The 27,299-nt window shown below is 43.6% G+C and overlaps 1 protein-coding gene across 3 annotated transcripts in view; it reads left to right on the forward strand.

Annotated features, from left to right (window-relative positions):
• The window catches only part of lamb2l (laminin, beta 2-like), a 236,893-nt gene that overhangs the window by 32,398 nt on the left and 177,196 nt on the right, over positions 1-27,299 (forward strand). For 2 of the 3 annotated variants that reach the window (XM_034172150.1, XM_034172153.1), the window contains one exon: positions 14,412-14,478. In XM_034172150.1, coding sequence (XP_034028041.1) covers positions 14,427-14,478 — 52 coding nt within the window. In that variant the 5' untranslated portion in view covers positions 14,412-14,426. Of the gene's footprint in view, positions 1-2,340; positions 2,465-14,411; positions 14,479-27,299 lie in introns of those variants that run through there. The other variant, XM_034172152.1, reaches the window with a different exon arrangement.

The raw sequence follows: 27,299 nt of genomic DNA on the forward strand, positions 1-27,299 counted from the left end.
AAAGAGTGCCGTCCAGCACTCACTCAGCTTCCACCGACAGAGGGACCGGTACTCCTGCAAACACTCACAATATACAGAATATATTGTACCACACAAACGGCTGAGGATATTACCTCTCAATGAAGTTGATATCTCGGCGATGTGGTGGAGGTGTCTTCCTGCTTTTATTCCTGGTGTAATGTAGATGATCAGTGACAGCTGTCATGGTTGATGGGTGACAGCTGTCACCTCGGCAGTTCCTGGAGGCGGCAGCGCCCTCTCGTGCCTGAAGCCCGCACTTCAGGCAGGGCGCCCTCTGGTGGTGGGCCAGCAGTACCTCCTCTTCTGGCAGCCCACACAACACAAGGTGCACAGTAAAATCACCAGTGTTAAATTAACACTGACACTGAACATATGGTCCCACTCTGGCCAGAGTGGGACCATATGTACACTGATGATTTTACTGTATTTTAGAGTCAAGACTCTAAAGACTCTAAAACTGACTACATTCATAAGCCAGTGAGTATGTTGATGCCATATTAATCAATGAGCTGCCCAAGATGCCCCCTTATCCAACAAAGTCACTTCCCAAACTCAAACGTTCCAGTGCAGACTGCACACATATTAATGGATGTTTTCAAATGTTCACGAGAAAACTATGACTTCATGTCACACCTGTTCAAATTTAATTAATTAATTTATATTCTATACACACTTATTCCAATCAAGGGTCATGGGGGAGCTGAAGACTAACCCAGTGATCATTGGGTGAGAGGAGGGGTACACCCCCCGACAGGATGTCAGTCTATCGCACGGCCACAAATAAACAGACAAACACATCCATACTCCTGCTTACTGCCAGTTTAAAATTTCCAGTATGTCAGAAACCCACACAGTGATGGGAGAACATTCAAACTCCACACAGAATGGAAAAGGTGGGAAGTGATCCCACAACCTTCTTCATGTGAGGTAACAATGATAGCCACTAAGCCACCGTGCTGCCCAAAATCAATTCAGTTCAATTTAATGTATTTGTACAGTGCCAAATCACAACACAAGTTGGCCCAAGGAGCAACACACAAACAAGATTTAAACCATCCACCGCTTGAGCAACCACATCAGAAGAAACGTCAGGCAGAGCAAGGTGATCATCTGCTTTGGTCATACTAACAAATAAACCAGCTCATAATTATGTGAACCTGTAGTGACCGAAATATTGATGGTAAGCAGCCATATACAGTGCCTTGAAAAAATATTCCGCCCCATTTGACATTTCACACATTTCAATTTATTTATGCCATATCAAATACAAAAATTAAATCAGGCTTCTCAATATAAAAATTTCTAAAAGTGTCTTCCTTAAACTCAAACTCAAATCAGATCTCTACACCTTGATATCAATTAATTAAAAATATAAAAGCCAAGATGGTGGGTTGCATATGTAATGGAACATATTGGTATAATACCTGTAAATAATGAGATTTATTGCCAGTTTTCTTCAGACAAGTCAGGAGATGGATACATGAACATTTCCAAGTCAGTGAATATGTCTTGAACTTTATTTACATCAGTTATGAAGAAATACAAAAAATATGTCACTCTATGGTAAATCTGTATGGAGTAGACAGTTCTCAAAAATTGAGAAGAGAAAAGAAGGAGAAGAGTGAGGAAAGCCACCAAGACACCCAGACAACCCAGAAGAAGTTATAAGCTTCTGTGGCTGTGATTGAAGAAATTGTGCATAGTGGATGTTTTGCATTTTGTATCACCAGTTATTCAGCTTCCTGATGAAGTGGTATAAAGGAGGGTTTTCTTAAAAAGAAGACCTGAAAGTCAGCTACAATTTGTCAGAAGGTACATCTGAGATGCAAACCTAGATTTGATCTCTTTTGGTGAAAGAAAATGCTGCTCGTTACAATTTTTGCCTTCTTCTAAAAGTCTAACTATCTTCTGTTGTTATTCTTCTTTCTCTGTTCTTTTTCTGGTATTCCCTACCATCCTCTCTTCCTCTTGTCTCCATGCTTGCTCCCTTCACTCTCTCTTAGTATCCAGAGAAAGGGGTGATGCATTCCTCCAGCCTGGAGACCATACCCTCTTTCAGTCAGTGGCCCACAGAGTGACAGGGGAATTAGAATAAGAATAGCTGTCCATTCACCCCAGTGCCCCAATGACGGGCTGGGAGTGAGGGAGCGAATGAAGGGGGTCCTGCACGCACTCTGCATTCTCATTGGCCGGCGGCATTCCCTCTGTTTTTACTTTGCCACCATGAGTTCTGCTTTCAACTTGGGTTTATGCATACTGGCACAACGACACACCGTGTATGTGCATGCACGCGTAAATATACACTTTGGAGTCCAGCCGTGCACATGTGCACACTCAGATACAGGAATCTGCACACTTGCACCCTCCACACAATCTGGTGCGCAGAGATAGAGACTGTGTGAGTGAGACTACGTAGTGCAGAGGAGAGGTGACTTGTGGCTGTGTGAGTACTAAAGCTGAAATCGCTTTATCTTGTTCAGACTAGTTTATGTTACTGAAATTATATTATCATTCAAACCATTTGTTTGTGTTGTGTATCAATGACCATTTTGCTCACTTGTACAACTTACTTTGGTGTGTTGAACATAAATCATTATGCTTTGCTCTGTTGGTGTCATGAAGTTTTAAAATTAAAACATCAAATTGATTAATGTCATCTTACCTTTTGTTAAAATGTAAATAGTTTAACTCACTTCACTGTAGCAGCTCACAGGCTGTTGCACTTGTGGTAACATGAAGTCAAAAGTGTTAATTGCTGATAAATAGATTTATCACGGAACAATTTAATTAATATCCATAAAAGCTTTTCATACTTGTGCAGGCCATTTGTACATTTCATTAAAGATAGGTAGATGATTAAAGTTTGTTATTCTAATGCCAAATCATTTGGCAGTGCACAGTTTTTCATTGGTAAGCGGGTTATGAAAGTATGTGGACAGGGGCCTCTATTGCCGCCTCCAGAGTCAGAGCTCTATTGAGCTGAGTATTCCATTAACTTTAACTAGTAATGACTTCATGACTTTCTTTGCTAACAAAATTTTAACTATTAGAGAAAAAATTACTCATAACCATCCCAAAGACGTATCGTTATCTTTGGCTGCTTTCAGTGATGCCGGTTTTTGGTTAGACTCTTTCTCTCCGATTGTTCTGTCTGAGTTATTTTCATTAGTTACTTCATCCAAACCATCAACATGTTTATTAGACCCCATTCCTACCAGGCTGCTCAAGGAAGCCCTACCATTATTTAATGCTTCGATCTTAAATATGATCAATCTATCTTTGCTAGTTGGCTATGTACCACAGGCTTTTAAGGTGGCAGTAATTAAACCATTACTTAAAAAGCCATCACTTGACCCAGCTATCTTAGCTAATTATAGGCCAATCTCCAACCTTCCTTTTCTCTCAAAAATTCTTGAAAGGGTAGTTGTAAAACAGCTAACTGATCATCTGCAGAGGAATGGTCTATTTGAAGAGTTTCAGTCAGGTTTTAGAATTCATCATAGTACAGAAACAGCATTAGTGAAGGTTACAAATGATCTTCTTATGGCCTCGGACAGTGGACTCATCTCTGTGCTTGTTCTGTTAGACCTCAGTGCTGCTTTTGATACTGTTTACCATAAAATTTTATTACAGAGATTAGAGCATGCCATAGGTATTAAAGGCACTGCGCTGCGGTGGTTTGAATCATATTTGTCTAATAGATTACAATTTGTTCATGTAAATGGGGAATCTTCTTCACAGACTAAAGTTAATTATGGAGTTCCACAAGGTTCTGTGCTAGGACCAATTTTATTCACTTTATACATGCTTCCCTTAGGCAGTATTATTAGACGGTATTGCTTAAATTTTCATTGTTACGCAGATGATACCCAGCTTTATCTATCCATGAAGCCAGAGGACACACACCAATTAGCTAAACTGCAGGATTGTCTTACAGACATAAAGACATGGATGACCTCTAATTTCCTGCTTTTAAACTCAGATAAAACTGAAGTTATTGTACTTGGCTCCACAAATCTTAGAAACATGGTGTCTAACCAGATCCTTACTCTGGATGGCATTACCCTGACCTCTAGTAATACTGTGAGAAATCTTGGAGTCATTTTTGATCAGGATATGTCATTCAAAGCGCATATTAAACAAATATGTAGGACTGCTTTTTTGCATTTACGCAATATCTCTAAAATCAGAAAGGTCTTGTCTCAGAGTGATGCTGAAAAACTAATTCATGCATTTATTTCCTCTAGGCTGGACTATTGTAATTCATTATTATCAGGTTGTCCTAAAAGTTCCCTAAAAAGCCTTCAGTTAATTCAAAATGCTGCAGCTAGATTACTGACGGGGACTAGAAGGAGAGAGCATATCTCACCCATATTGGCCTCTCTTCATTGGCTTCCTGTTAATTCTAGAATAGAATTTAAAATTCTTCTTCTTACTTATAAGGTTTTGAATAATCAGGTCCCATCTTATCTTAGGGACCTCGTAGTACCATATCACCCCAATAGAGCGCTTCGCTGTCAGACTGCAGGCTTACTTGTAGTTCCTAGGGTTTGTAAGAGTAGAATGGGAGGCAGAGCCTTCAGCTTTCAGGCTCCTCTCCTGTGGAACCAGCTCCCAATTCAGATCAGGGAGACAGACACCCTCTCTACTTTTAAGATTAGGCTTAAAACTTTCCTTTTTGCTAAAGCTTATAGTTAGGGCTGGATCAGGTGACCCTGAACCATCCCTTAGTTATGCTGCTATAGACTTAGACTGCTGGGGGGTTCCCATGATGCACTGTTTCTTTCTGTTTTTGCTCTGTATGCACCACTCTGCATTTAATCATTAGTGATCGATCTCTGCTCCCCTCCACAGCATGTCTTTTTCCTGGTTCTCTCCCTCAGCCCCAACCAGTCCCAGCAGAAGACTGCCCCTCCCTGAGCCTGGTTCTGCTGGAGGTTTCTTCCTGTTAAAAGGGAGTTTTTCCTTCCCACTGTAGCCAAGTGCTTGCTCACAGGGGGTCGTTTTGACCGTTGGGGTTTTACATAATTATTGTATGGCCTTGCCTTACAATATAAAGCGCCTTGGGGCAACTGTTTGTTGTGATTTGGCGCTATATAAAAAAATTGATTGAAAAATTTAAATTGATTGATTGCAAATCCAACAAGTCATTCTGCTCCATTGTCTCACTTTGACACAGTAACTAGGACAACAGTTTTCAAATAATTTACTTGCCATTTTGACGGTTTCTTGTACCACTAGGTATTCAGTTTCATAGTATTCTCTCTCTACATGCACAAATGTAGCCCAAGACCATATTTTTCATAAACTGTTCATGTCCTTTTCATACACTCTACAGTATGTAGATCAAAATCAAATTGAAGTTAGAAAGACACATCAACAGTTGTTTTTAATATTGACAAAGTAGCTGATTTGCACCTGTGGGTGAGAAACAGTTTTATTCAGACTGTCAGTGAAGGTTGTCAGTCAGCCAGGTAGGAGATAAATAGAACAGTTATTCCCAAAGTGCAGGCTGTGGTCCCCTGGTGGGCCACAAAAACACAGGCAAGGGGACAGTGAGAGGTAATTAATAATAAGTAAATACATGTGTTTTTGATTTTCAGTTTTAAATTTTAAATGGTCTATGAAATGTAATTAGGATGAATAATACAAAGCCATGGGATTAAAATCTTGTTATTCTTCATTTTTCTGAGCTAGTTGTACATAATACTTCAAAAATACTTCATTTTTGTCTCCTGTCAATCAAAATTGATTGGTGTGGGTAGGCCACAGAAGATTTCAGATTTCAAAAGGCATTGTGGAGTTCTTAAGTCTGGCTATGGCTCATCTAGAAGGTTATTCTTCAGCAAGTCATCTAAGTGACTCTGTTAGTTGGACTGAACAAGTTACTTGAAGACCAACAAGATGTTCAGTTGCACTATATAGCTTTATTCACGATTTAACTAAATCATGTTTATGTTTATCAGTTAATCAAACTAGCAGACATACTTGTTGGTTAAAATGGGTAATGCAAAAGATAAAGTAAGTGCGGTGACCATGTTATATTAGTCAGAGAATAAACTGAAAAAGTGTCTATATAGTGCATCCGGAAAGTATTCACAGCGCGTCACTTTTTACACATTTTGTTATGTTACAGCCTTATTCTTAAACAGAGTACATTCATTTTTGCCTCAAAATTCTACTCACAACACCCCATAATGACAACATTAAAAAAAGTTTTTTTTTTTTTTTTTTTGTAATTTTTGCAAATTTATCAAAAATAAAAAACTAAGAAGTCACATGTACATGTGATTTCTTATTCACATGTTTGCTCACTGATGCTTGATGCACTTTTGGCAGCAATTACAGCCTCAGGTCTTGTTGAATATGATGCCACAAGCTTGACACAACTATCTTTGGGCAGTTTTGCCCAAAGACCCACAGAGGATGCCACTAAAACGTCATTTCATGATGTCACTATAGTCTGAAAAACACATTTGCTATGTGCGGCTGCAGAGTATGCATTGCCTCTCTGATACTTTTTAATATGTGTATGTCTCCCACATGAACAAGCGATGGCATGTCATTTAGATCTTTCAGACTTTATTTTCAGTAAATGCTTCTGGAGAGTATTAACATGGCTAAAAAAAAAACATCAGCTTCTGGGGGGTGAAGCTCCCGACTCCCCCCCCCCCCCCAAACTACTCACATTTTAACCCCCTTCCACTTTAAGCTTTTTTCTTTATTTGCCTCTCACATGCCTGAAAAGTCATCACCATGTCATTTAGGTTTCCTCACACTTTATTTTCAGTAAATGGCTCTGGGGAGCATTAGCATGGCTAAAAAAACTTCATGCAGTTTACACACTAAATAGTCACTGACTGACCTAATGAGCTGTCAAGGCCTCCTCATAGAAGCTGTGTGATGACGTACGCAATGTGAGTGTCCAATCGGAATTGGTTCACCGTCACATGGTTTTCCAAAATCCAATCGTAGGGCAGATTTACCTCACATGAAAAGCCACAGATCATTTTCAGGAGTGATGTGTTACTAGTTGGCTCGTTTGAATAGGCCCCTCGGTGCTCCAATGAGTACATACTATTAGTACATACTCACTGTGCCCTGCACCATTACACACAGCGATCAGTGAAAGCAGGAGCAAACAGAGAGCCTCTGATGACAATCTCACGTGCTCAAACAAAGAGTGTGTAACTATCAGGATTGCTCCACTAGTTTGCATGTGAATGTTACTGGATAACTCTGTTGCTTTCTCTGCGTAAAGCACTGTTTACCATATCAATGGACAACAAAACGCATAGACCAGTTTGTATATATTGTTCAAAATGTGCATTTGTATTTATTGTTTGAACCTTTTTGTTGTACAGTCTTTCACACAAGACCTCAAATTACCTTCATAAAGTGTTAAAACAGTTGTGTATTATAGTTTGCTGTGTGTTTTGAATAAATGTGTGTAGAAAATTATTTTTTGCTTTATTTTTTCCTTGCCTGTTTTTGATTGTAAACCTTTATTACACTTATAAAACACAACAAAAACATATATATTCTGAAAGCACAGGTTGTCCTGAAAAAAGAGACATAAAACTTGATTGTGGGATGTAGGGAGAGCTGTTAACAGCAATAATAAAACATTTATGCCAGGCGAGTGAACTGTCCAAAAAAATGTCCTCAGACCCCAGAGGGTTAATATCCTCTGCTGTAGCTCCAGGAAGTGTTCAACACTTGACATTTTCTGTTTCACTGTGGCCTCAAAATTTGGCACTTCCTGTTTGGGACTCCCTGTACCATGAGCGAGCTTGTGCCACTCATGATACTTTTTTGATAAATTGATACTTATTTATGAATCATACTTCATTACTATGCCGCATAATGTCGCTATCATATAAAATATGACCCGCTGAACTCAAGCACATGTAAATATGTCATGTAGGGATGGGCCATATTTTATTGTTGATATACTGGTAGAAATTCTCTCAACCTCAGTAATTTTTCAGCCTGCAATCAAAATGAGAATGTTGATGACATGTTTTCGTACGTGCTCCATGTAGCCAGTTGATAACAAAATGATGGCGGACGACATCACGACATCAGCGTGAGGAAGGAGGGTATTACAGGCATACAGATTAATAGAGTTACGTTGTGTAGTCCTGTCTGCTCTGCAGTGGAGGGACAGAGCACAGGGAGCATGCAGTGCACAGGTGTACAGTCCTGCCTGTGCTCCGCGCAGGGGTTGAACATTACTTTGTGCACCCAAGATGCAATATAGTATTTGCATGGTGTGATTTGTTAGTTTCTATGTTTGATTTGTTTGAGAGCTGAGAAATGTTGAGCATGCACAAGTATATATTTTAATTATGTTCTAAATAACACAGTACAGTTTACAATCACACAATGCTAATAATAATAGATTTTATATATAAAGCGCCTTACATTTGACAAGCAAATCTCAAGGCGCTATCATAAAAGTACAAAGAATAAAACACAGTACAAGGGGGAAAAAAAACAGTTAAGAAAAAGCTTTTAAAAACAGGCAAGTCTTTAAGTGTTTTTTAAAAGTTTCAGCTGACTGTGGCAGTCAGATGGTTGTGAAGAGCATTCCACAGTTGAGGTGCAGCCGTCTGGAAGGCCCTATCTCCCGTAGTGCGGAGTTTGGCCTTCAAAAGCTGGAGTTGGTAACTGTCAGCAGAGCAAAGATGGCGTGATGGCTTGTAGGAACTGATCAGATCTTTGAGATACACCGGTGCGCTGCCATGGGCACACTGATAGGTCAGAAGACAGATCTTATATTTAATCCTGAACCTAACAGGTAGCCAGTGGAGATTTTTGAGGATGGATATGATGTGCGTGGATCTCCGCACCCCCATCAGGATCTGGAAGTGCAGTTATGAATATACTGCAGTCTCTGCAGGCTCCTGCCAGGTATCCCAATGAGGAGTGCGTTGCAGTAGTCCAGCCTGGAGGAGACAAAAGCATGGACCAATTTCTCAGCATCAGGTAGGGAAAGGGAGGGATGGATCTTGGCGATGATCCGGAGATGAAAGAATGCCGTTTTGCAGAAGTGCTGGATATGGATGTCAAATGACAGGTGGGGATGAAACCATACCCAGAGGTTAGTGACAGAGGAATTGAGGGGAATGCTGGGGCCGGCGAATGAAAAAACAGTCACAGGAAAGGACCGAAGATGGTGAGGGGTACCAACGAGCGGACCTTCGGTTTTGTTCCTGTTAAGCTGAAGAAAATTGTCATTCATCCACGCCCCATCTCCTCTAGGCAGGCTGTAAGAGCAGTTGCTGAAAGTGAGGGCGATGTAGGGTCCAACCTGACATAGAGCTGAGTATCATCAGCATAGCAATGAAAGGCAACTTCATGCTTGCTGATGATGTGGCCCAGGGGGAGCATGTACATGGAGAATAGTGTGGGACCGAGGACTGACCATTGAGGTACTCCACAGGTGACAGTGTGGGCCCTTGACCTGGCTCTCCCCAGAGCCACATACTCAGCTCTGTCAGTCAGGTAGGACTGAAACCGCTGGAGTGCTGTGTGGGAGATGCCAATGAATCATTGCAAATGGTGGAGGAGAATGGAATGGTCCACAGTATCGAAGGCGGCTGATAGGTCCAAGAGTAATAAGAGAAATGGAGAGCCCTGGTCAGAGGCCACCCGCAAACCATTGGTGACCCTGACGAGGGCTATCTCTGTGCTGTGTGCAGTGCGAAACCCTGACTGGAATATTTCATAAAGACTGTGAGAGTGTAGGTGATAGTGAATTTGGGTGGCAACAGTTTTTTCTGTGATTTTTGAAAGAAAAGGGAGATTGGAGATGGGCTGGTAACTAGAGAGAATATCAGGATCAAGAGAAGGTTTCTTTAGCAGGGGGTTGAAAAGAGCTGTTTTGAGAGAAGTTGGGAGATATCCAGTTTGCAGCAAGGAGTAGCCTCTCGAGGACCCTCCCAGCCGTTTTCTGTCTACGCAGCGCACCAGTGTACCATGGGGCAGAGCGTGTGAAGGTTACAGATCATGTCTTCAGAGGGGCATGGGTTTCAAGTATCTTTTGAAACGAGGCATTCGATCCGGCGTCCAAGTGAGGCGCAGACGGGTTTTGCGCCTGCGGACCGCCATGCTGGATCACCGGTGTTTACGGGCAATTCCTGTCCTCGAGGCGCGCTGTGGTGTCGGTGGTCAGTGATGACCCTCTGCCGGGGTCTTCACGCCCGGTGATCCGGAGCCAGTGGGATGCTGGAGTTGGGACTGCTGGAGAGTTTTGCCTTCGTGTCTTCCAGTGTCTGCACCTATCGGCTGGCGTGTGGCTTCCAGACGTGAATGGAGACCGCGTAGCCGTGTCCCGTGTCTTCATCCAATCCCGCTGTGCCCGGCCGATGTGAAGACTGTGACATCACCCTCTTCTCGGATGGGTCTGTTGAATGTGCGCTCAATTGCGAACAAATCTTTTTCCCTGAATGAACTTTTTATCAGGCATAACTTGGATTTTTTTATTCCTCACGGAGACATGGCAGAGAGAAGTGGAGTTTATTCTTTTAAATTAACTCTGTCCTGATGGATGCTCTGTTTTTGGGATGCCCCGCCCCTCTCGTCGAGGAGGTGGTCTCGCGGTGGTCTTCAGGAACAGTTTCACTTGCAAAGTGATGAACACTCAAACCTTCCCCTCCTTTGAGTCACAGGTGTTTAAAGTTGGTTCTGCTGACTCTTTGTATTGTGTGCTGATTTATCGCCCTCCTGTACACACTGCTGTCTTTTTAAAGGACTTTAGTGACTTTTTTTCATCAATAATAAAGTTGGAAAGCATTTTAATTATTGGTGATTTTAATATTCATGTTGATGACAGCACTTCTTCCACTGCAATGGAACTTTTAACATTGACTGAGACTTTTCATTTTGAGCAGCATTGTTTCTGGTCCCACACATCAGAAAGGTCACACTCTTGACTTGGTTTTCTCTCTTGGCCTTAATGTTGCCAAACTCTGTATAGAGGATGTTCACATGAGCAACCATTGGTGTGTTTTATTTGATTTTTCTTTCACTCCTGAGCCTGCGCGATCTGAGATTAGGTCTCAGAGGCACATCATCACTGAGAACACTGCAGCTGGTTTCTCAGCCAGGTTTGACTCTAAGCTATTCATGGAGTGTCATAATGTGGACAGCTTTCTTCACACTTTCAGCGGTCATTGTGAATCCATTTTGGATGAGGTCGCACCTTTTAAATCCAACTTGGTGACTAAGAAGACCATAAATCCTTGGCTTAATGACTGTATCCGAGATTTGAAGCGACTGTCAGAAAACTGAGCGTTTGTGGAAGTCTTCTAAACTTAAGGTCCATAGGTTGCACCTCAGGGAACTTATGTCCTCTTTAAATGAAATGGTTAAAAATGCCAGATCTGGAATATTTTCGTCAGCTTATCATCTTAAATAAGAAAAAACCCCAGGTGCTGTTTGACACTATCAGCTCTATGGTGTGTCCTGTTGCTCCATTAACACCTGTATCCTGCAAAGCTGACAGCAATGGTTTCCTTAAGTTTTTTGTCTGCAAAATTCAGGACATCAAAGTTAATCTCCCTTTGCACACATACGGTGTCCCTGATGTTGTTGAGCCTGCTCCTCGTACATGGTCCTCTTTTAATCCTGTAACACAGGCTGATATCTCAGCTTTGACAACCAGGATGATGCCCTCTGTATGTCCTTCTGATGTTCTACTGTGTAGACTCCTTGTTAATGTGTTTGATGTCATTGGCCCCTGGGTTACCAAGTTGATAAATGTCTCCCTGTCTTCTGGTGTATTCCCCAGCTCTTTTAAACATGCATTTGTGGAACCACTTCTCAAAAAGTCTAATCTGGACCCTTCTGATCTGAAAAACGTCCGACCTATCTCCAAACTTCCATTCCTGTCCAAAGTCTTGGAGAAGGTGGTTTATGATCAGCTAATTTCCTTCTTAGTGACTTCCAACATGTTTGACACCTATCAGTCTAGTTCCGCAGGCATCACTCTATGGAAACCGCCCTACTTAAAGTATCTAGTGATATTTTGATGTCTGCGGATTGTGGAAAATGCACCGTTCTAGTCCTATTAGACCTCTCCTCCGCATTTGACACCGTCGATCATAAAATCCTGCAAACAAGACTCCGCAATTCGGTTGGTTTGTCAGGGACTGTTCTAGCGTGGTTCATCTCTTATTTGTCAGGTTGTAGCTTTACTGTCACTGCAAACCAGTTCATTTCTGACTCTGCCAGTTTGACGTGTGGTGTACCCCAGGGTTCTGTTTTGGGGCCAGTTTTGTTTTTGCTCTGTTTTCCCCTTGGGAAAGATTATGCAGGAGTTTGTTGATGTTTCTTATCATTTATTTGCTGATGACATCCAAATTTACTGCTCATTTAAAGCCCCTGAGATCCAGAAATTGGACTCTCTACTGAACTGCCTTGAGAAAATAAAACAATGGCTCGGTGCAAATTCGCTGCAGTTAAATTTGGATAAAACCGAGGTGCTGGTGGTTGCCCCCGATGATGTCATTCCAGGGATTAAACAGTATTTAGGTCTTTTGAGCTCATCTGCAAAATCTAGCCTTATTAACCTACGTGTTATCTTTGTTAAAGAAATGTCATTTGAGCATCATTCCAAGCAGCTAACCAAAAACTGTTTCTACCAGCTGAGGAAGATTTCCAAACTCAGTTATTTCAAAAGATGATCTTGAGCTGATTATTCATGCCTTTGTATCTTCTCGTTTGGACTGCTGCAACAGTTTGTTTTCCTGTCTGAACAAAAAGGAGCTGTCCCGTCTGCAGCAGGTCCAAAATTCTGCAGCAAGGCTGCTGTCTCGCTCAAGCAGAAGGACTCATATCTCTCCTATTTTAAAGTCTCTTCATTGGCTCCCAGTGTCGTTGCATTTCCATTTTAAGATCCTAGTGTTGACTTTTAGAGCTTTGCATGGCCAGGCTCCCTCCTACATTAGAGACCTGTTATGTCCCTACGCTCCCACTCGAAGCCTGAGGTCAGTGAATCAGAACCTTCTGGGGCTCCCTCGTACCCACTTTAAGACCCGAGGAGATCACTCTTTCCAGGCCGTTGCACCAAGGCTCTGGAAAGTTCTCCCTTTGTGTCTTCGTTCGCTGGACTCTGTCGGTGTTTTTAAGAGCAACCTTAAAACCTATCTGTTTCTCCAGGCATTCAATCCTTAGTAGCGAGAGGGCTGTTTTATGACCACTGTGTGTGTCTTCGAGTTATTTTATTGTGATGTACATTGTCTTTTATTCTCAGAATTTTTATCTATGTGTGTCTTGTCTGTGAAAGGTGCTATATAAATAAACATTACTTACTTACTTACTGTTGAAGTCCAGTGAGAGGTATAATGGGCAGATATTGTCAGTTGTTGAAAATCATCTGAGATGTGTTCAAGGTTAATGTTCTTTATTTTACAGAAGTGTATCTGATGTTTTGATTTATTAAGTGGTGACTGAAGTGGTGTTTCAAGGGAAACTGAGTTATGATCCGATATTCCAAGGTTGTACACAACATTATTGATGGAGAAATTTGTAATGATCAGTTTCAGTGTTTGCCCTTTTATGTGTGTAGGGTCTGTCACATGTTCTATCAAATTTAGTGTGTCTAGAAGTTGTGTGAATTCAGTGATATAATGGCTTGTGGGTGAGTGTATATGGATATTGAAATCACCAATAATTATAACATTATTGGATGTTGTACATATTGACAAAAGTAGCTCAGTTAGTTCTGAAATGAAGCTTGGTAAATGAGGATGGCTGTAAAATGGAGGGGTTTTGCACATGTAAAGCCCAAACGTTCAAAGGATGTCAACTTTGGCAGAGTGACAAGAGACACGTGCAGATCTGAGCAATATATAACTGCTAGCCCTCCTCCTCGTCCGGTGGCCCTGGCCTCCTCCAGATATGTGTAGCCAGGGGGACAAGCTTCATTCAGCGCACACCTCTGTTTTGTGCCAGGTTTCGGTGAGGCTGATACATTTAATGTATCAGCCTAATTTAATGTATCAGCATTAAATGAGCCTGATACATTTAATGTATCAGGCTCATTTAATGCTGATACATTAAATGTACTAATAAAACTACAATTAAACATTGACAACAAGGTAGGAACAGGAACGCATATTGACTACTGGGCTTTTAATATCAAGACATTTTAGAGCTTTGTGCTTCTTTTACAGCATGAACAATATCTGAGCCCAAAAACGGTGGACTTTGTGTGACATTAGCTTTTGGTTCTGTCCTGACTGTGTTTACAACATTTTACAAGATTAATGTTCACCCGTGGACAAATTGCTTTTGTCTATAGTATTCATTCATTGTCTATAGTATTCATTACTGATTTCTCTATCATTATCCTAAATCTTATATTCTTTCAATTTTTACAGCCAGAGAGAGACGGAATGATGTTCATGCACCCAGGCTCTTTGATGCCCCTCGTGGCCATGTATCTGGGTGAGTCACAGATAAGTTTAGTCTTTAGATAAAAGAATAAAACACTACAGGTTGCCACAGTTCCTCAGAGCATTTTTTTACTGCCATGTACACAACAGGTGAACCAAACTGTGGCTTATTGCTGCTGTCAGGGGTTGAATGGAGGTTGAATGATACAGTTAATTGCCTGAGAGTGGAGCAGGAAGAACACATGCAGGAAGTACTTTTGAAATACTGCATGTTCAGAATACATTTTGTTACATGTGACTATATACAAAAGGGGGACTGATGGGCATTTGTTGAATGATGACAACACTTAAGCCCATGTTCATTCAGTTGTTTAATTTTGTAGAAAAAAAGCAGATCACAGACATGACACAAAACTAAAGTCATTTCAAATGGCAACTTTCTGGCTTTAAGAAACACTATAAGAAATCAGGAAAAAAAAATTGTGGCAGTCAGTAACGGTTACTTTTTTAGACCAAGTAGAGGGAAAAAAATATGGACTCACTCAATTCTGAGGAATAAATTATGGAATCACTCTAAATTTTCATCCCCAAAACTAACACCTGCATCAAATCAGATCTGCTCGTTAGTCTGCATCTAAAAAGGAGTGATCACACCTTGGAGAGCTGTTGCACCAAGTGGACTGACATGAATCATGGCTCCAACACAAGAGATGTCAATTGAAACAAAGGAGAGGATGATCAAACTCTTAAAAGAGGGTAAATCATCACGCAGTGTTGCAAAAGATGTTGGTTGTTCATATAAATTTAAATTTATATGAACATATAAATTTCCACAGTCATTGATGATATGGGGCTGCATGTGTTGTGAAAGTGTAGTGACACGGACCCACAACAGGGGGCGTTAATGAACGGACAATGGATAAGCCAAAAAGTAACAATTTAATGTTGTGAATTGCACAACGGAATACAGACAATAACAATTGAGGAGTACAGTCAATCATACACAAGGTGACGTGTGGGCAGGCTCGAGGATAGAAGACGTCTGTCCAGAGAAGAGCCGGATCCCACACGGCTTCCACCTCCAGCGGATCTGAAGAACACCGGAGCCGCCAAGCCCCGAGTCCCAGGTGGCCACCGTCTCCAGCTGTCAGACCTGGTACTGCTGGCAGAAACAGAAACAGTTAATGGTGGGTGTGTGAAGACACACCCAGTAATCCTTCCTTGCTCAGTTCCTCCGGGACGGAGAACCTCCACCTCCAGAAACAGAATCACCCGTGCAGCTCCTGTCAGTCACTTCCCTGGAAGGAGTGAGAGGCGAAGACGTCGCACTCACACTATCCGCCAATCCAGCTTCAGACCGTAGCCACAGGAAAACAGCTGCACACAGAACAACGTTTAGTCACAGACAATTACTGCAGAGAAAGTTACCTTGAGTGGTAGCTGATTTCTCAGCGAGGAGGTGGAGTTGCAGTCCGGCCTTTATAGTGATGGTGATGAGTTGGATGAGTGACAGCTGGTGCAGATGATAAGTGACAGCTGTCACTCCCAGTGGCTCCGACGCCCTCTCGTACTTGAAGCCCGCACTTCAAGCAGGGCGCCATCTGGTGGTGGTGGGCCAGCGGTACCTCCTCTTCAGCGGCCCACACAACAGGACCCCCCCCCCCCTCAACGGGCGCCTCCTGGCGCGCTACCAGGCTTGTCCGGGTGCCGGGCGTAGAAGTTGGCCAGGAGGGCCGGGTCCAGGATGAAGCTCCTCTTCACCCAGGAGCGTTCTTCGGGTACGTATCCCTCCCAGTCCACTAAGTACTGGAACCCCCGGCCCTTCCGACGGACGTCCAGGAGCCGGCGCACAGTCCAAGCCGGCTCCCCGTCAATGATCCGGGCAGGTGGCGGCACCAGTCCAGGGGCACAGAGCGGAGAGGTATGGCAGGGTTTGAGGCGTGACACATGAAAAACCGGATGAATCCGCAGTGAAGCTGAAGCTGCCAGCTTCACTGCGGCTGGACTGAGGACTTTAGTGATGGTGAAGGGTCCTTTGAATCTGTCCTTTAGTTTCTGGGATTCCACTTGCAGGGGGATGTCCTTTGTAGATAGCCAAACCGCCTGCCCGGGCTGATACGTAGGGGCCGGGGCACGCCAGCGGTCTGCCTGGGCCTTAGCCCTTGTCCGAGCTTTGAGCAGGGCAGAGCAGGCAGTACGCCACACCCGACGGCACCTCCTCAGATGGGCCTGGACCGAGGGCACCCCGACCTCTCCCTCCACTAGCGGAAACAATGGGGGCTGGTACCCCAAACATACCTCAAACGGGGAGAGGCCGGTGGCAGATTAAACTTGGCTATTATGAGCGTACTCGATCCAGGCCAGATGGTTGCTCCAGGCCTTCGGGTGCGTGGAGGTCACGCAGCGGAGGGCCTGCTCCAGTTCCTGGTTCGTCTGCTCTGCCTGCCCGTTCGTCTGGGGGTGGTACACAGACGAGAGACTTACGGTGGCCCCCAGTTCCCTGCAGAAACTCCTGCAGACCTGGGAGGAGAACTGAGGACCATGATCTGAGACAATGTCCGATGGAATCCCATGCAGACGCACGACGTGGTGGACCAGGAGGTCTGCAGTCTCCTGGGCCGTCGGGAGCTTCGGGAGGGCCACGAAGTGGGCCGCCTTGGAGAACCGGTCCACTATCGTGAGGATGGCAGTCATGCCCTGGGACGGCGGGAGCCCCATGACGAAGTCCAGGCCGATGTGAGACCAGGGGCGATGAGGCACGGGCAGAGGCTGGAGGAGGCCTTGGGTCTTGTGGTGGTCGGCTTTGCCCCTGGCGCAGGTGGTGCAGGCCTGGACGTACTCCCAGACGTCGGCTTGCAGAGACGCCCACCAGAAGCGCTGCCGGACCACTGCCATGGTTCTTCGCACCCCTGGATGACAGGAGAGCTTGGAACCGTGACAGAAGTCCAGGACTGCAGCCCTGGCCTCTGGTAGGACGTACATCTTGTTCTTCGGTCCAGTCCCCGGGTCCGGGTTCCGTGACAGGGCCTCCCGGACGGTCTTCTCCACGTCCCCGGTGAAGGTGGCCATGACAGTGGATCGGGGATGATGGTTTCTGTTGGGTCTGACAGCTCGGTCCTGACTTCCTCCTCGTGCACCCGGGACAGGGCGTCAGGCCGTTGGTTCTTCGTCACGGGGCGGTATGTGATCTGAAAGTCAAAACGCCTGAAGAACAGTGACCAGCGGGCTTGCCTGGGGTTCAGACGCTTGGCGGTCCGAATGTACTCCAGGTTCCAATGGTCTGTGAAAACCGTGAATGGTACCGAAGCTCCCTCCAACAGGTGTCTCCACTCCTCCAGAGCCTCCTTCACTGCAAGAAGTTCCCGATTGCCGACGTCATAGTTCCTTTCAGCCGGGGTCAACCTGCGGGAAAAGTAGGCACATGGGTGGAGAACCTTGTCGGACTCCCCGCTCTGGGATTGCACAGCTCCTATCCCTGAGTCAGAGGTGTCCACTTCAACTATAAACTGGCGATTAGGATCAGGCTGCACCAGGACTGGTGCAGTCGAGAACCGGCGTTTCAACTCCCTAAATTCGTTGAACGACCACTGGAATGTCTGTGTCTGGCATTCGGTCAGCAGGAGGAGGTGCTGCAGCGGCACCCTGTGCGCGCGCTTCCACCTGGGCGGTGAGAGCCTCCATCCTCCGATTGAGAATAACGTTCTGCTCGGTTACCACGTCCAACCGAGCAGTGAAAGCGGTTATGATGTGCTGCAGCTCACCTAACACGCCTCCTGCTGGCGCCTGTGCACCTCGCTCTTCCATTGGATGTTCAAGCGATGGTTGACGCCCCTCGGGATCCATGACACTGGCCGAGAAATCCTGTTGTGAAAGTGTAGTAACACGGACCCACAACAGGGGGTGTTAATGAACGGACAATAGATAAGCCAAAAAGTAACAATTTAATGTTGTGAATTGCACAACGGAATACAGACAATAACAATTGAGGAGTACAGTCAATCATACACAAGGTGACGTGTGGGCAGGCTCGAGGATAGAAGACGTCTGTCCAGAGAAGAGCCGGATCCCACACGGCTTCCACCGCCAGCGGATCTGAAGAACACCGGAGCTGCCAAGTCCCGAGTCCCAGGTGGCCACCGTCTCCAGCTGTCAGACCTGGTACTGCTGGCAGAAACAGAAACAGTTAATGGTGGGTGTGTGAAGACACACCCAGTAATCCTTCCTTGCTCAGTTCCTCCGGGACGGAGAACCTCCACCTCCAGAAACAGAATCACCCGTGCAGCTCCTGTCAGTCACTTCCCTGGAAGGAGTGAGAGGCGAAGACGTCGCACTCACACTATCCGCCAATCCAGCTTCAGACCGTAGCCACAGGAAAACAGCTGCACACAGAACAATGTTTAGTCACAGACAATTACCGCAGAGAAAGTTACCTTGAGTGGTAGCTGATTTCTTGACGAGGAGGTGGAGTTGCAGTCCGGCCTTTATAGTGATGGTGATGAGTTGGATGAGTGACAGCTGGTGCAGATGATAAGTGACAGCTGTCACTCCCAGTGGCTCCGACGCCCTCTCGTGCTTGAAGCCCGCACTTCAAGCAGGGCGCCATCTGGTGGTGGTGGGCCAGCAGTACCTCCTCTTCAGCGGCCCACACAACAGCATGTCAGGTAAAGGCACTGGGGAGATGGCTGTCATTACATCATCAATAAATGCACAAGTTTACGTTGATATTTTGGACACTTTTCTTATCCCATCAATTGAAAGGATGTTTGGGGATGATGAAATCATTTTTCAAGATGATAATGCATCTTGCCATAGAGCAAAAACTGTGAAAACATTCCTTGCAAAAAGACACATAGGGTCAATGTCATGGCCTGCAAATAGTCCGGATCTTAATCCAATTGAAAATCTTTGGTGGAAGTTGAAGAAAATGGTCCATGACAAGGCTCCAACCTGCAAAGCTGATCTGACAACAGCAATTAGAGAAAGTTGGAGCCAGATTGATGAAGAGTACTGTTTGTCACTCATTAAGTCCATGCCTCAGAGACTGCAAGCTGTTATAAAAGCCAGAGGTGGTGCAACAAAATACTAGTGATGTGTTGGAGCGTTTTTTTGTTTTTCATGATTCCATAATTTATTCCTCAGAATTGAGTGATTCCATATTTTTTTCCCTCTGCTTGGTCTAAAAAAATAACCGTTACTGACTGCCACAATTTTTTTCTTGATTTCTTATAGTGTTTCTTAAAGCCAGAAAGTTGCCATTTGAAATGACTTTAGTTTTGTGTCATGTCTGTGATCTGCTTTTTTTCTACAAAATTAAACAACTGAATGAACATCCTCCGAGGCCGGTGATTCCATAATTTTTGCCAGGGGTTGTATATACTATAATCTGTCCAGTCTGTGCAAGGTCTATTGTGTAATCACCTATTGATGAGTTTAGGTTTACAGGATGTTGTAAAGTACCTTTACTTTAATGCGAGTAAAGTTAGTGATTTGGATTCAGTCAGCTACCTACACACTTTGAAACAGCATGATTAAGTGTATTGCAATTGTTACTTTTCTTCCACACCCATTCACAAGTATCTAGGTCAGTTGTAGTGTGTTAATGATTATCAGTATTTAACAGGCAAATACTGCTTGTGTGGGGGGGTAGTGTACATTGGCAACTGAGAATGAATGAATCAGTCACAAGGAATTGAATGAAAAGTTTGCAAAGACAAAGTCTAAGCAAGCTTTGAGGTCATAAATGAGGGTTTTTTTCTGTTGAAAACATCTTGTCATTGTTTTTTTAACTTAGCAAGGTGACATGGGTAGACATATGTGAAAGAATTTTACAGAGTTTATTTAAAAGTAAATGAGTTTAGTTTGATGTTTTGTCCAGTCTGATTTGTAGCCGTCACTGTATGTTTTGTGACCTGACCTCGGAGTTGTTGTCCCCCTCAAGGTCCATCCAACAGCTTGTCATCTGCTTAAAGTCCAAGGTTTAATCCAGTTTAACTCTGAAACCAAGTGAATTTTAAGGAGTGTGCACACAGGAATTACAGCCTTACATGACAAACACTCCAAATCCAAAACCCTACAGGTTGCCATGAATTCCAGAGGAGTTGTAGTGCGTGGATTGGTGGCAATTGTAGGGTCGAAATAGTGCAGCACAGTCTCGTTTGAACCCCTACATAATATCATGAGATTTGACCACATATCAGAACAGCTGGCATGAACATGGCAGAGAATCCCCGGGCGGAGTTTGGGGGTTTCAGCACCAACCATTCAGCCCGGCTGTCATGGTCGGGACTCTTTGCCTTGTGTTTCTGTTTTGCCTTGTGTTTTATTGTGCCATGTATTTTTGTTTTACCATGTTTAGTTTAGGTTGTAGTTTGTTTAGGCTTAGTTTAGAGTTCTGTGTTTCTTTATGTGTGATTTCTCTTGCTGGGTTTTTCCTGCTTGGGCCTTGTCTGTCCCTATCTCTCTTGTCCGTCTCTCTTGGTGCTTGGTGGTGGCCGTTGCACTCTGTCTGGGCCACACCCTGTTCTGGAACTTTCAACACACCTGTTTCTAATCTGTACCTCATCACCTGGGTGTATTTAAGCTCCACTAGTTGCACTTGCTCTCCACCAGATCATTGCGCCTTGTGCCATCACTTCCACCTATGTGTTCTACGTTTCCAAGTCCTGCTACCACATTGTGTTTCGACCACCTGCCTGTTTGTACCAACCACGCCTTATGCCTGATGCTTTGGATCTATTTGCTCATTATTGACTGCCTTGCTGTGCACCGGACCCCACTGAATCCTTCAGTAAACACGTTTATCAACCACAGCTACTGTGTTGAGTCCTGCAATTGTGTCCAGACGTTTCTGTCTGTCCAGTCTGATCCTGGCTTGGCCAACTTAAAAGCATACTTCCTTCACCTAGTGGACCTGCCGGTTTAAGACATGCAGGTTTAAAATGATTTCCGCTGAAACCTCCATCCGCCGAATGATTTGTGCTGACACTCCCAGATTCCACCCAGGGATTAGTCTCTTCCCATAACAGCGTCAATTCTAATGGGAAAATACTGTACTGTTTTGTTTTCGGCTGCAATCACTGAAGCAGTCGCGAAAAATGCAGTTCTGTTCCCAGTGGAGAAGGGAAGACAAGGCAAATGGGGAACGGTCATGTCAGTAAGTGTTAGCCTACACAGCTAACCAGAGTAGCTGTGTTCTCTCGCCTGCACAACCGCCTCAGCGCGTTTGAGCTCCGGGTCATAAACAAACTGCAACACGTCCACTTTCTACCGCATCACCACTTTTTCTTTACATTTTCACTTTGTTTGCGTGTAATTTGCCCAAAAACTCAGAGAAAGTGCCGCGTTTCTGTCCCCAGAAGTAGAGAAATTGCATCATTGGCATTTTACCCCTTTAGTGCCCACCCTCAAATGAAATTGTGCTGCCCAATTAGGTTGTGAAGGCAACGAGTGTTGAAAAGGAGGCATTTGGTAAAGAACTGACAGAACACCTTTGGTCCAGTCAACCCCACCCTGTTTTTAGCCCAAAACAAAGCTTTGCCTTTGTTACAATCACGTGATGGCACAGTCCTGACTGAACGTGTCCTACTCCTTTGAGCAGCTGTATAACAAAGACCCACTAAATTTCTGTGTAGATTTTGTTCTTCTGGGGTTGTATGAAATCTTTGCTTCCCTCTGGGAGACAGAGAAGCTAATGACTGGAAGAATGGCCATGTTGTCCTTGACAGATGTATGACACTACTCACTGTGCCTCATTTATCCAGAGGGTGGAAACTGTTTATATGTTCATCCAGGCCCCTGTGTTTCTGCTTTTTCTTCTTGAAGAAATAGTCTTCATCTCCACAATTTCACTATCATGGTGTCATCATTTGATCTTTTGTCCTGCGGTATCAGACATCAGAAACTGTTGTGTATTTGACAGATTTTGACAGTCACAGAGGTGAGTAAGCTTCACCTCTATCTCCTGTAATATGCTTTGCATTGCAGACATCTTTTCTCAAGGAATGCTCCCTCTCTGATCTTGCGACATAAGGTGATGTGAAACCCAGCAGTGCAACATCACACACTGTATCTGGTGTGCAACAGGGGTGATGACTCTTTAGTGTGAACATTGTTTTGGTTTTGTGGTGACAGACAGGTAATAGCTCATTAATTCAGCTGTGAAAATGTGTTAATCAAGGCTTCCTAATTTCCCCTACCCTTCCTTTGTTTTGACTTGATTCAACAGTGTCTGAAGTTTAATTTTTCAGAAAATGCGGGTGCCCCATAACCTGATTTAAAAGCAGACTTTATCTCACTCTTTAATTTTTACATGTAGTTTTTTTTCAAGTGATATATATTTTGATTTCTGTGATACTGTATGTAGAATTTTTGCCAATGATCAAGTTTTGTAAGACTACAGCCACCTTGACACTTGCACAAATTTGAACCCCACACGTGGCACCATGCAAAGGCTCACAGCTCCACTCATTGCTCTGACAAAAGCACAACAGAGGTTTGCACATAGGCTGTATGGGCTATTTCTTGCATACCGGTACCAGACCGCCCACACCATTAGTCTGCTTTATTTGTACGGATGACATTGTTATAGATGGATTTGCTATTATTTTGTCAGTGTCTCTTAAAATAAATAACGTCTACTTGAATGTGCACAGGCCAGCTTAGTTATTTTGACAATGCCTGGCTACAATGTAAACAAAAGTTAAAATAAAATGCAGATTGTGTTATTTGTGAAGGAAGCACAGTGGTCAGTGTGTGTGCAGTTCAAATACTCACCATTCACTGACATCTTTAAATCTCCTCTTGAAATATACCAGATACCATACACCCATAATCCCATGAAAGACGTGCATTCAAAACAACACAAATTTTTCAGATGTTAGATACATTTTAGATCCCCCCCCAGCGCACACATGCCTTCCACCTTTCCTCATCTCTCTCACTGTCTCTCTCTCTCTGTCCGCACTCTCTCCCCCTCTCTGGAAATCAGCTGTTCCGCATCCTGTTTGTGCACCAAACAGGATGCGGGGAGTGGGGGTGGCTCATCGGGGGCACAATCGGGACATGCCAGCACAGTCAGACTGCTCTAAATGCTGGTGGGTTGCTATTTCAGATGCCAGTTGTATGCCACTTTGAATGCCATTCAGGCGAGTAGTCACACAGTATGACCACTGTACAAATATTCCCTAGTTCCACTGCAGCACGACAGTAGTGTGCATAATCTCTACATTTGTGCTGGCCTGCCAATTTGGCGTATTTCTCTATGTGCCACATGAATGCTCTGGGGAATTCAATGCACCTGGACTGCAGCACAACTTGCATGACTGTAGTTCAGATGTCACTTTGTACGGCATTCGTGCTGCAGGTCGAATGCAGTACGACTGCAGGCCGACTTGCACAAATGATGTTCGAATGTCCATTCCTATGGCAGTACAAATACAGTACAACTGACTCCACCACCATTCATATGTTTTCCAGCTCAAGCCACACACAAATGTGCCGATTGCTGTAGGAATACTGAATGAGGCGTTTGAGTGCAGTTGGAATGCAGCACGAATTGCATGAATTTTGTTCAAATGTCAATTCATACAGCATTCATACAATTCGTGCTCTTGTATGATGGGGGTATAATATGGTGATTTTGGGGTGATGTGCAGTTCCAATTGACCTCCAAACATGGTGTGTGATATGGCATCCAAAGAGCTCAGTTTTGGTCTCATCTGATGAAAGTATATTCTCCCAGTATTTCACGGGCTTGTCTAAATGTTGTGCAGAAAACTTTAAACATTTCTTCAGCAATGGAGTCTTATGTGGTGAGCATGCATAAAGGCCAAGGCAGTTGAGTGCATTACTTACTATTTTCTTTTAAACAATTGTACCTGCTAATTCCAGGTCTTTCTGAAGATCTCCACAAGTGGTCCTTGGCTCTTGGACAGCTCTTCTGATAATTCTTTTCACTCCTCTGTCAGAAATCTTGTGAGGAGCACCTGGTTGTGGCTGGTTTATGGTGAAATGAAATCCAAATATTTCTTGTGTGGCACTGAACCAGCTGATATTTGCACTGACAAGGGACAGGCTTGCTTTCTAATTACTAATCAATTTCAGCTGGCGTCCTGGCTTTTCATACCTTTTTGCACCTACCTTTTGTCATGTGTTAAAAACTTTTTCCCTGTGTTATTTCAAATTATTACACATGGACATGGACCTGTGGTTTAATTTCTTTGTGTCTAGTGAAAATTTCATGTCAATAGCACATTTAGAAAGATATTTACTGAGAAAAATGATAAGTTCAATGCTTATTTTTCCCGCTGTCCAATGTGTAGCATACTGTAGACCAGGGGTGCTCAAGTTCGGTCCTCGAGAGCTACCTTCCTGATACTCTTAGTTGTCTCCCTGCTCCAACACACCTGAATCCAATGAAAGGCTCATTAAAAGTCTGCTAACGAGTCTTTCATTGGATTTAGGTGTGTTGGAGCAGGGAGACAACTAAGAGTATCAGGAAGGTAGCTCTCGAGGACCGAACTTGAGCACCCCTGCTGTAGACAAATGGAGGGCATGTCTGCATGAATTTTGTCCACAACACTGACACCTGGAATGCTTCCTGTAATGAGTAACATTTTCCTTTCTGGCTCTGCATTCCTCCTATAGCCCTGTACACAGGAGCCTCAGGGTGTGTTTACCTGTGACTGTTCCCATTTTTGTGCACACTGTATGTGTGTTATTGTGCTGAGCTCAGTCAACACCTTCATTACACTCTGCTTAAACAGCTGGTGTCTAACATCAATCAATCAATCAACTTTTTTCTTATATAGCGCCAAATCACAACAAACAGTTGCCCCAAGGCGCTCCATATTGTAAGGCAAGGCCATACAATAATTATGAAAAACCCCAACGGTCAAAACGACCCCCTATGAGCAAGCACTTGGCAACAGTGGGAAGGAAAAACTCCCTTTTAACAGGAAGAAACCTCCAGCAGAACCAGGCTCAGGGAGGGGCAGTCTTCTGCTGAGACTGGTTGGGGCTGAGGGAAAAAAACAGGAAAAAGACATGCCGTGAAGGGGGGCAGAGATCGATCACTAATGATTAAATGCAGAGTGATGCATACGGAACAAAAAGAGAAAGAAACAGTGCATCATGGGAAACCCCCCACAATCTACGTCTAAAGCAGCATAACCAAGGGATGGTCCAGGGTCACCCGATCCAGCCCTAACTACAAGCCTTAGTGAAAAGGAAAGTTTTAAGCCTAATCTTAAAAGTAGAGAGGGTATCTTTCTCCCTGATCTGAATTGGGAGCTGGTTCCACAGGAGAGGAGCCTGAAAGCTGAAGGCTCTGCCTCCCATTCTACTCTTACAAACCCTAGGAACTACAAGTAAGCCCGCAGTCTGAGAGCGAAGCGCTCTAATGGGGTAATATGGTACTACGAGGTCCCTAAGATAAGATGGGACCTGATTATTCAAAACCTTATAAGTAAGAAGAAGAATTTTAAATTCTATTCTAGAATTAACAGGAAGCCAATGAAGAGAGGCCAACACGGGTGAGATATGCTCTCTCCTGCTAGTCCCCGTCAGTACTCTAGCTGCAGCATTCTGAACCAACTGAAGGCTTTTTAGGGAACTTTTAGGACAACCTGATAATAATGAATTACAATAGTCCAGCCTAGAGGAAATAAATGCATGAATTAGTTTTTCAGCATCACTCTGAGACAAGACCTTTCTGATTTTAGAGATATTGCGTAAATGCAAAAAGGCAGTCCTACATATTTGTTTAATATGCGCTTTGAATGACATATCCTGATCAAAAATGACTCCAAGATTTCTCACAGTATTACTAGAGATCAGGGAAATGCCATCCAGAGTAACGATCTGGTTAGACACCATGCTTCTAAGATTTGTGGGGCCAAGTACAATAACTTCAGTTTTATCTGAGTTTAAAAGCAGGAAATTAGAGGTCATCCATGTCTTTATGTCTGTAAGACAATCCTGCAGTTTAGCTAATTGGTGTGTATCCTCTGGCTTCATGGATAGATAAAGCTGGGTATCATCTGCGTAACAATGAAAATTTAAGCAATACCGTCTAATAATACTGCCTAAGGGAAGCATGTATAAAGTGAATAAAATTGGTCCTAGCACAGAACCTTGTGGAACTCCATAATTAACTTTAGTCTGTGAAGAAGATTCCCCATTTACATGAACAAACTGTAATCTATTAGACAAATATGATTCAAACCACCGCAGCGCAGTGCCTTTAATACCTATGACATGCTCTAATCTCTGTAATAAAATTTTATGGTCAACAGTATCAAAAGCAGCACTGAGGTCCAACAGAACAAGCACAGAGATAAGTCCACTGTCCGAAGCCATAAGAAGATCATTTGTAACCTTCACTAATGCTGTTTCTGTACTATGATGAATTCTAAAACCTGACTGAAACTCTTCAAATAGACCATTCCTCTGCAGGTGATCAGTTAGCTGTTTTACAACTACCCTCTCAAGAATCTTTGAGAGAAAAGGAAGGTTGGAAATTGGCCTATAATTAGCTAAGATAGCTGGGTCAGGTGATGGCTTTTTAAGTAATGGTTTAATTACTGCCACCTTAAAGGCCTGTGGTACATAACCAACTAACAAAGATAGATTGATCATATTTAAGATTGAAGCATTAAATAATGGTAGGACTTCCTTGAGCAGCCTGGCAGGAATGGGGTCCAATAAACATGCCGATGGTTTGGACGAAGCAACCAATGAAAATAACTCAGACAGAACAACCGGAGAGAAAGAGTCTAACCAAATACCGGCATCACTGAAAGCAGCCAAAGATAACGATACATCTTTGGGATGGTTATGAGTAATTTTTTCTCTAATAGTCAAAATTTTGTTAGC

This window comes from Thalassophryne amazonica, chromosome 6 (assembly GCF_902500255.1).
Source record: "Thalassophryne amazonica chromosome 6, fThaAma1.1, whole genome shotgun sequence".
NCBI lineage: Eukaryota > Metazoa > Chordata > Actinopteri > Batrachoidiformes > Batrachoididae > Thalassophryne > Thalassophryne amazonica.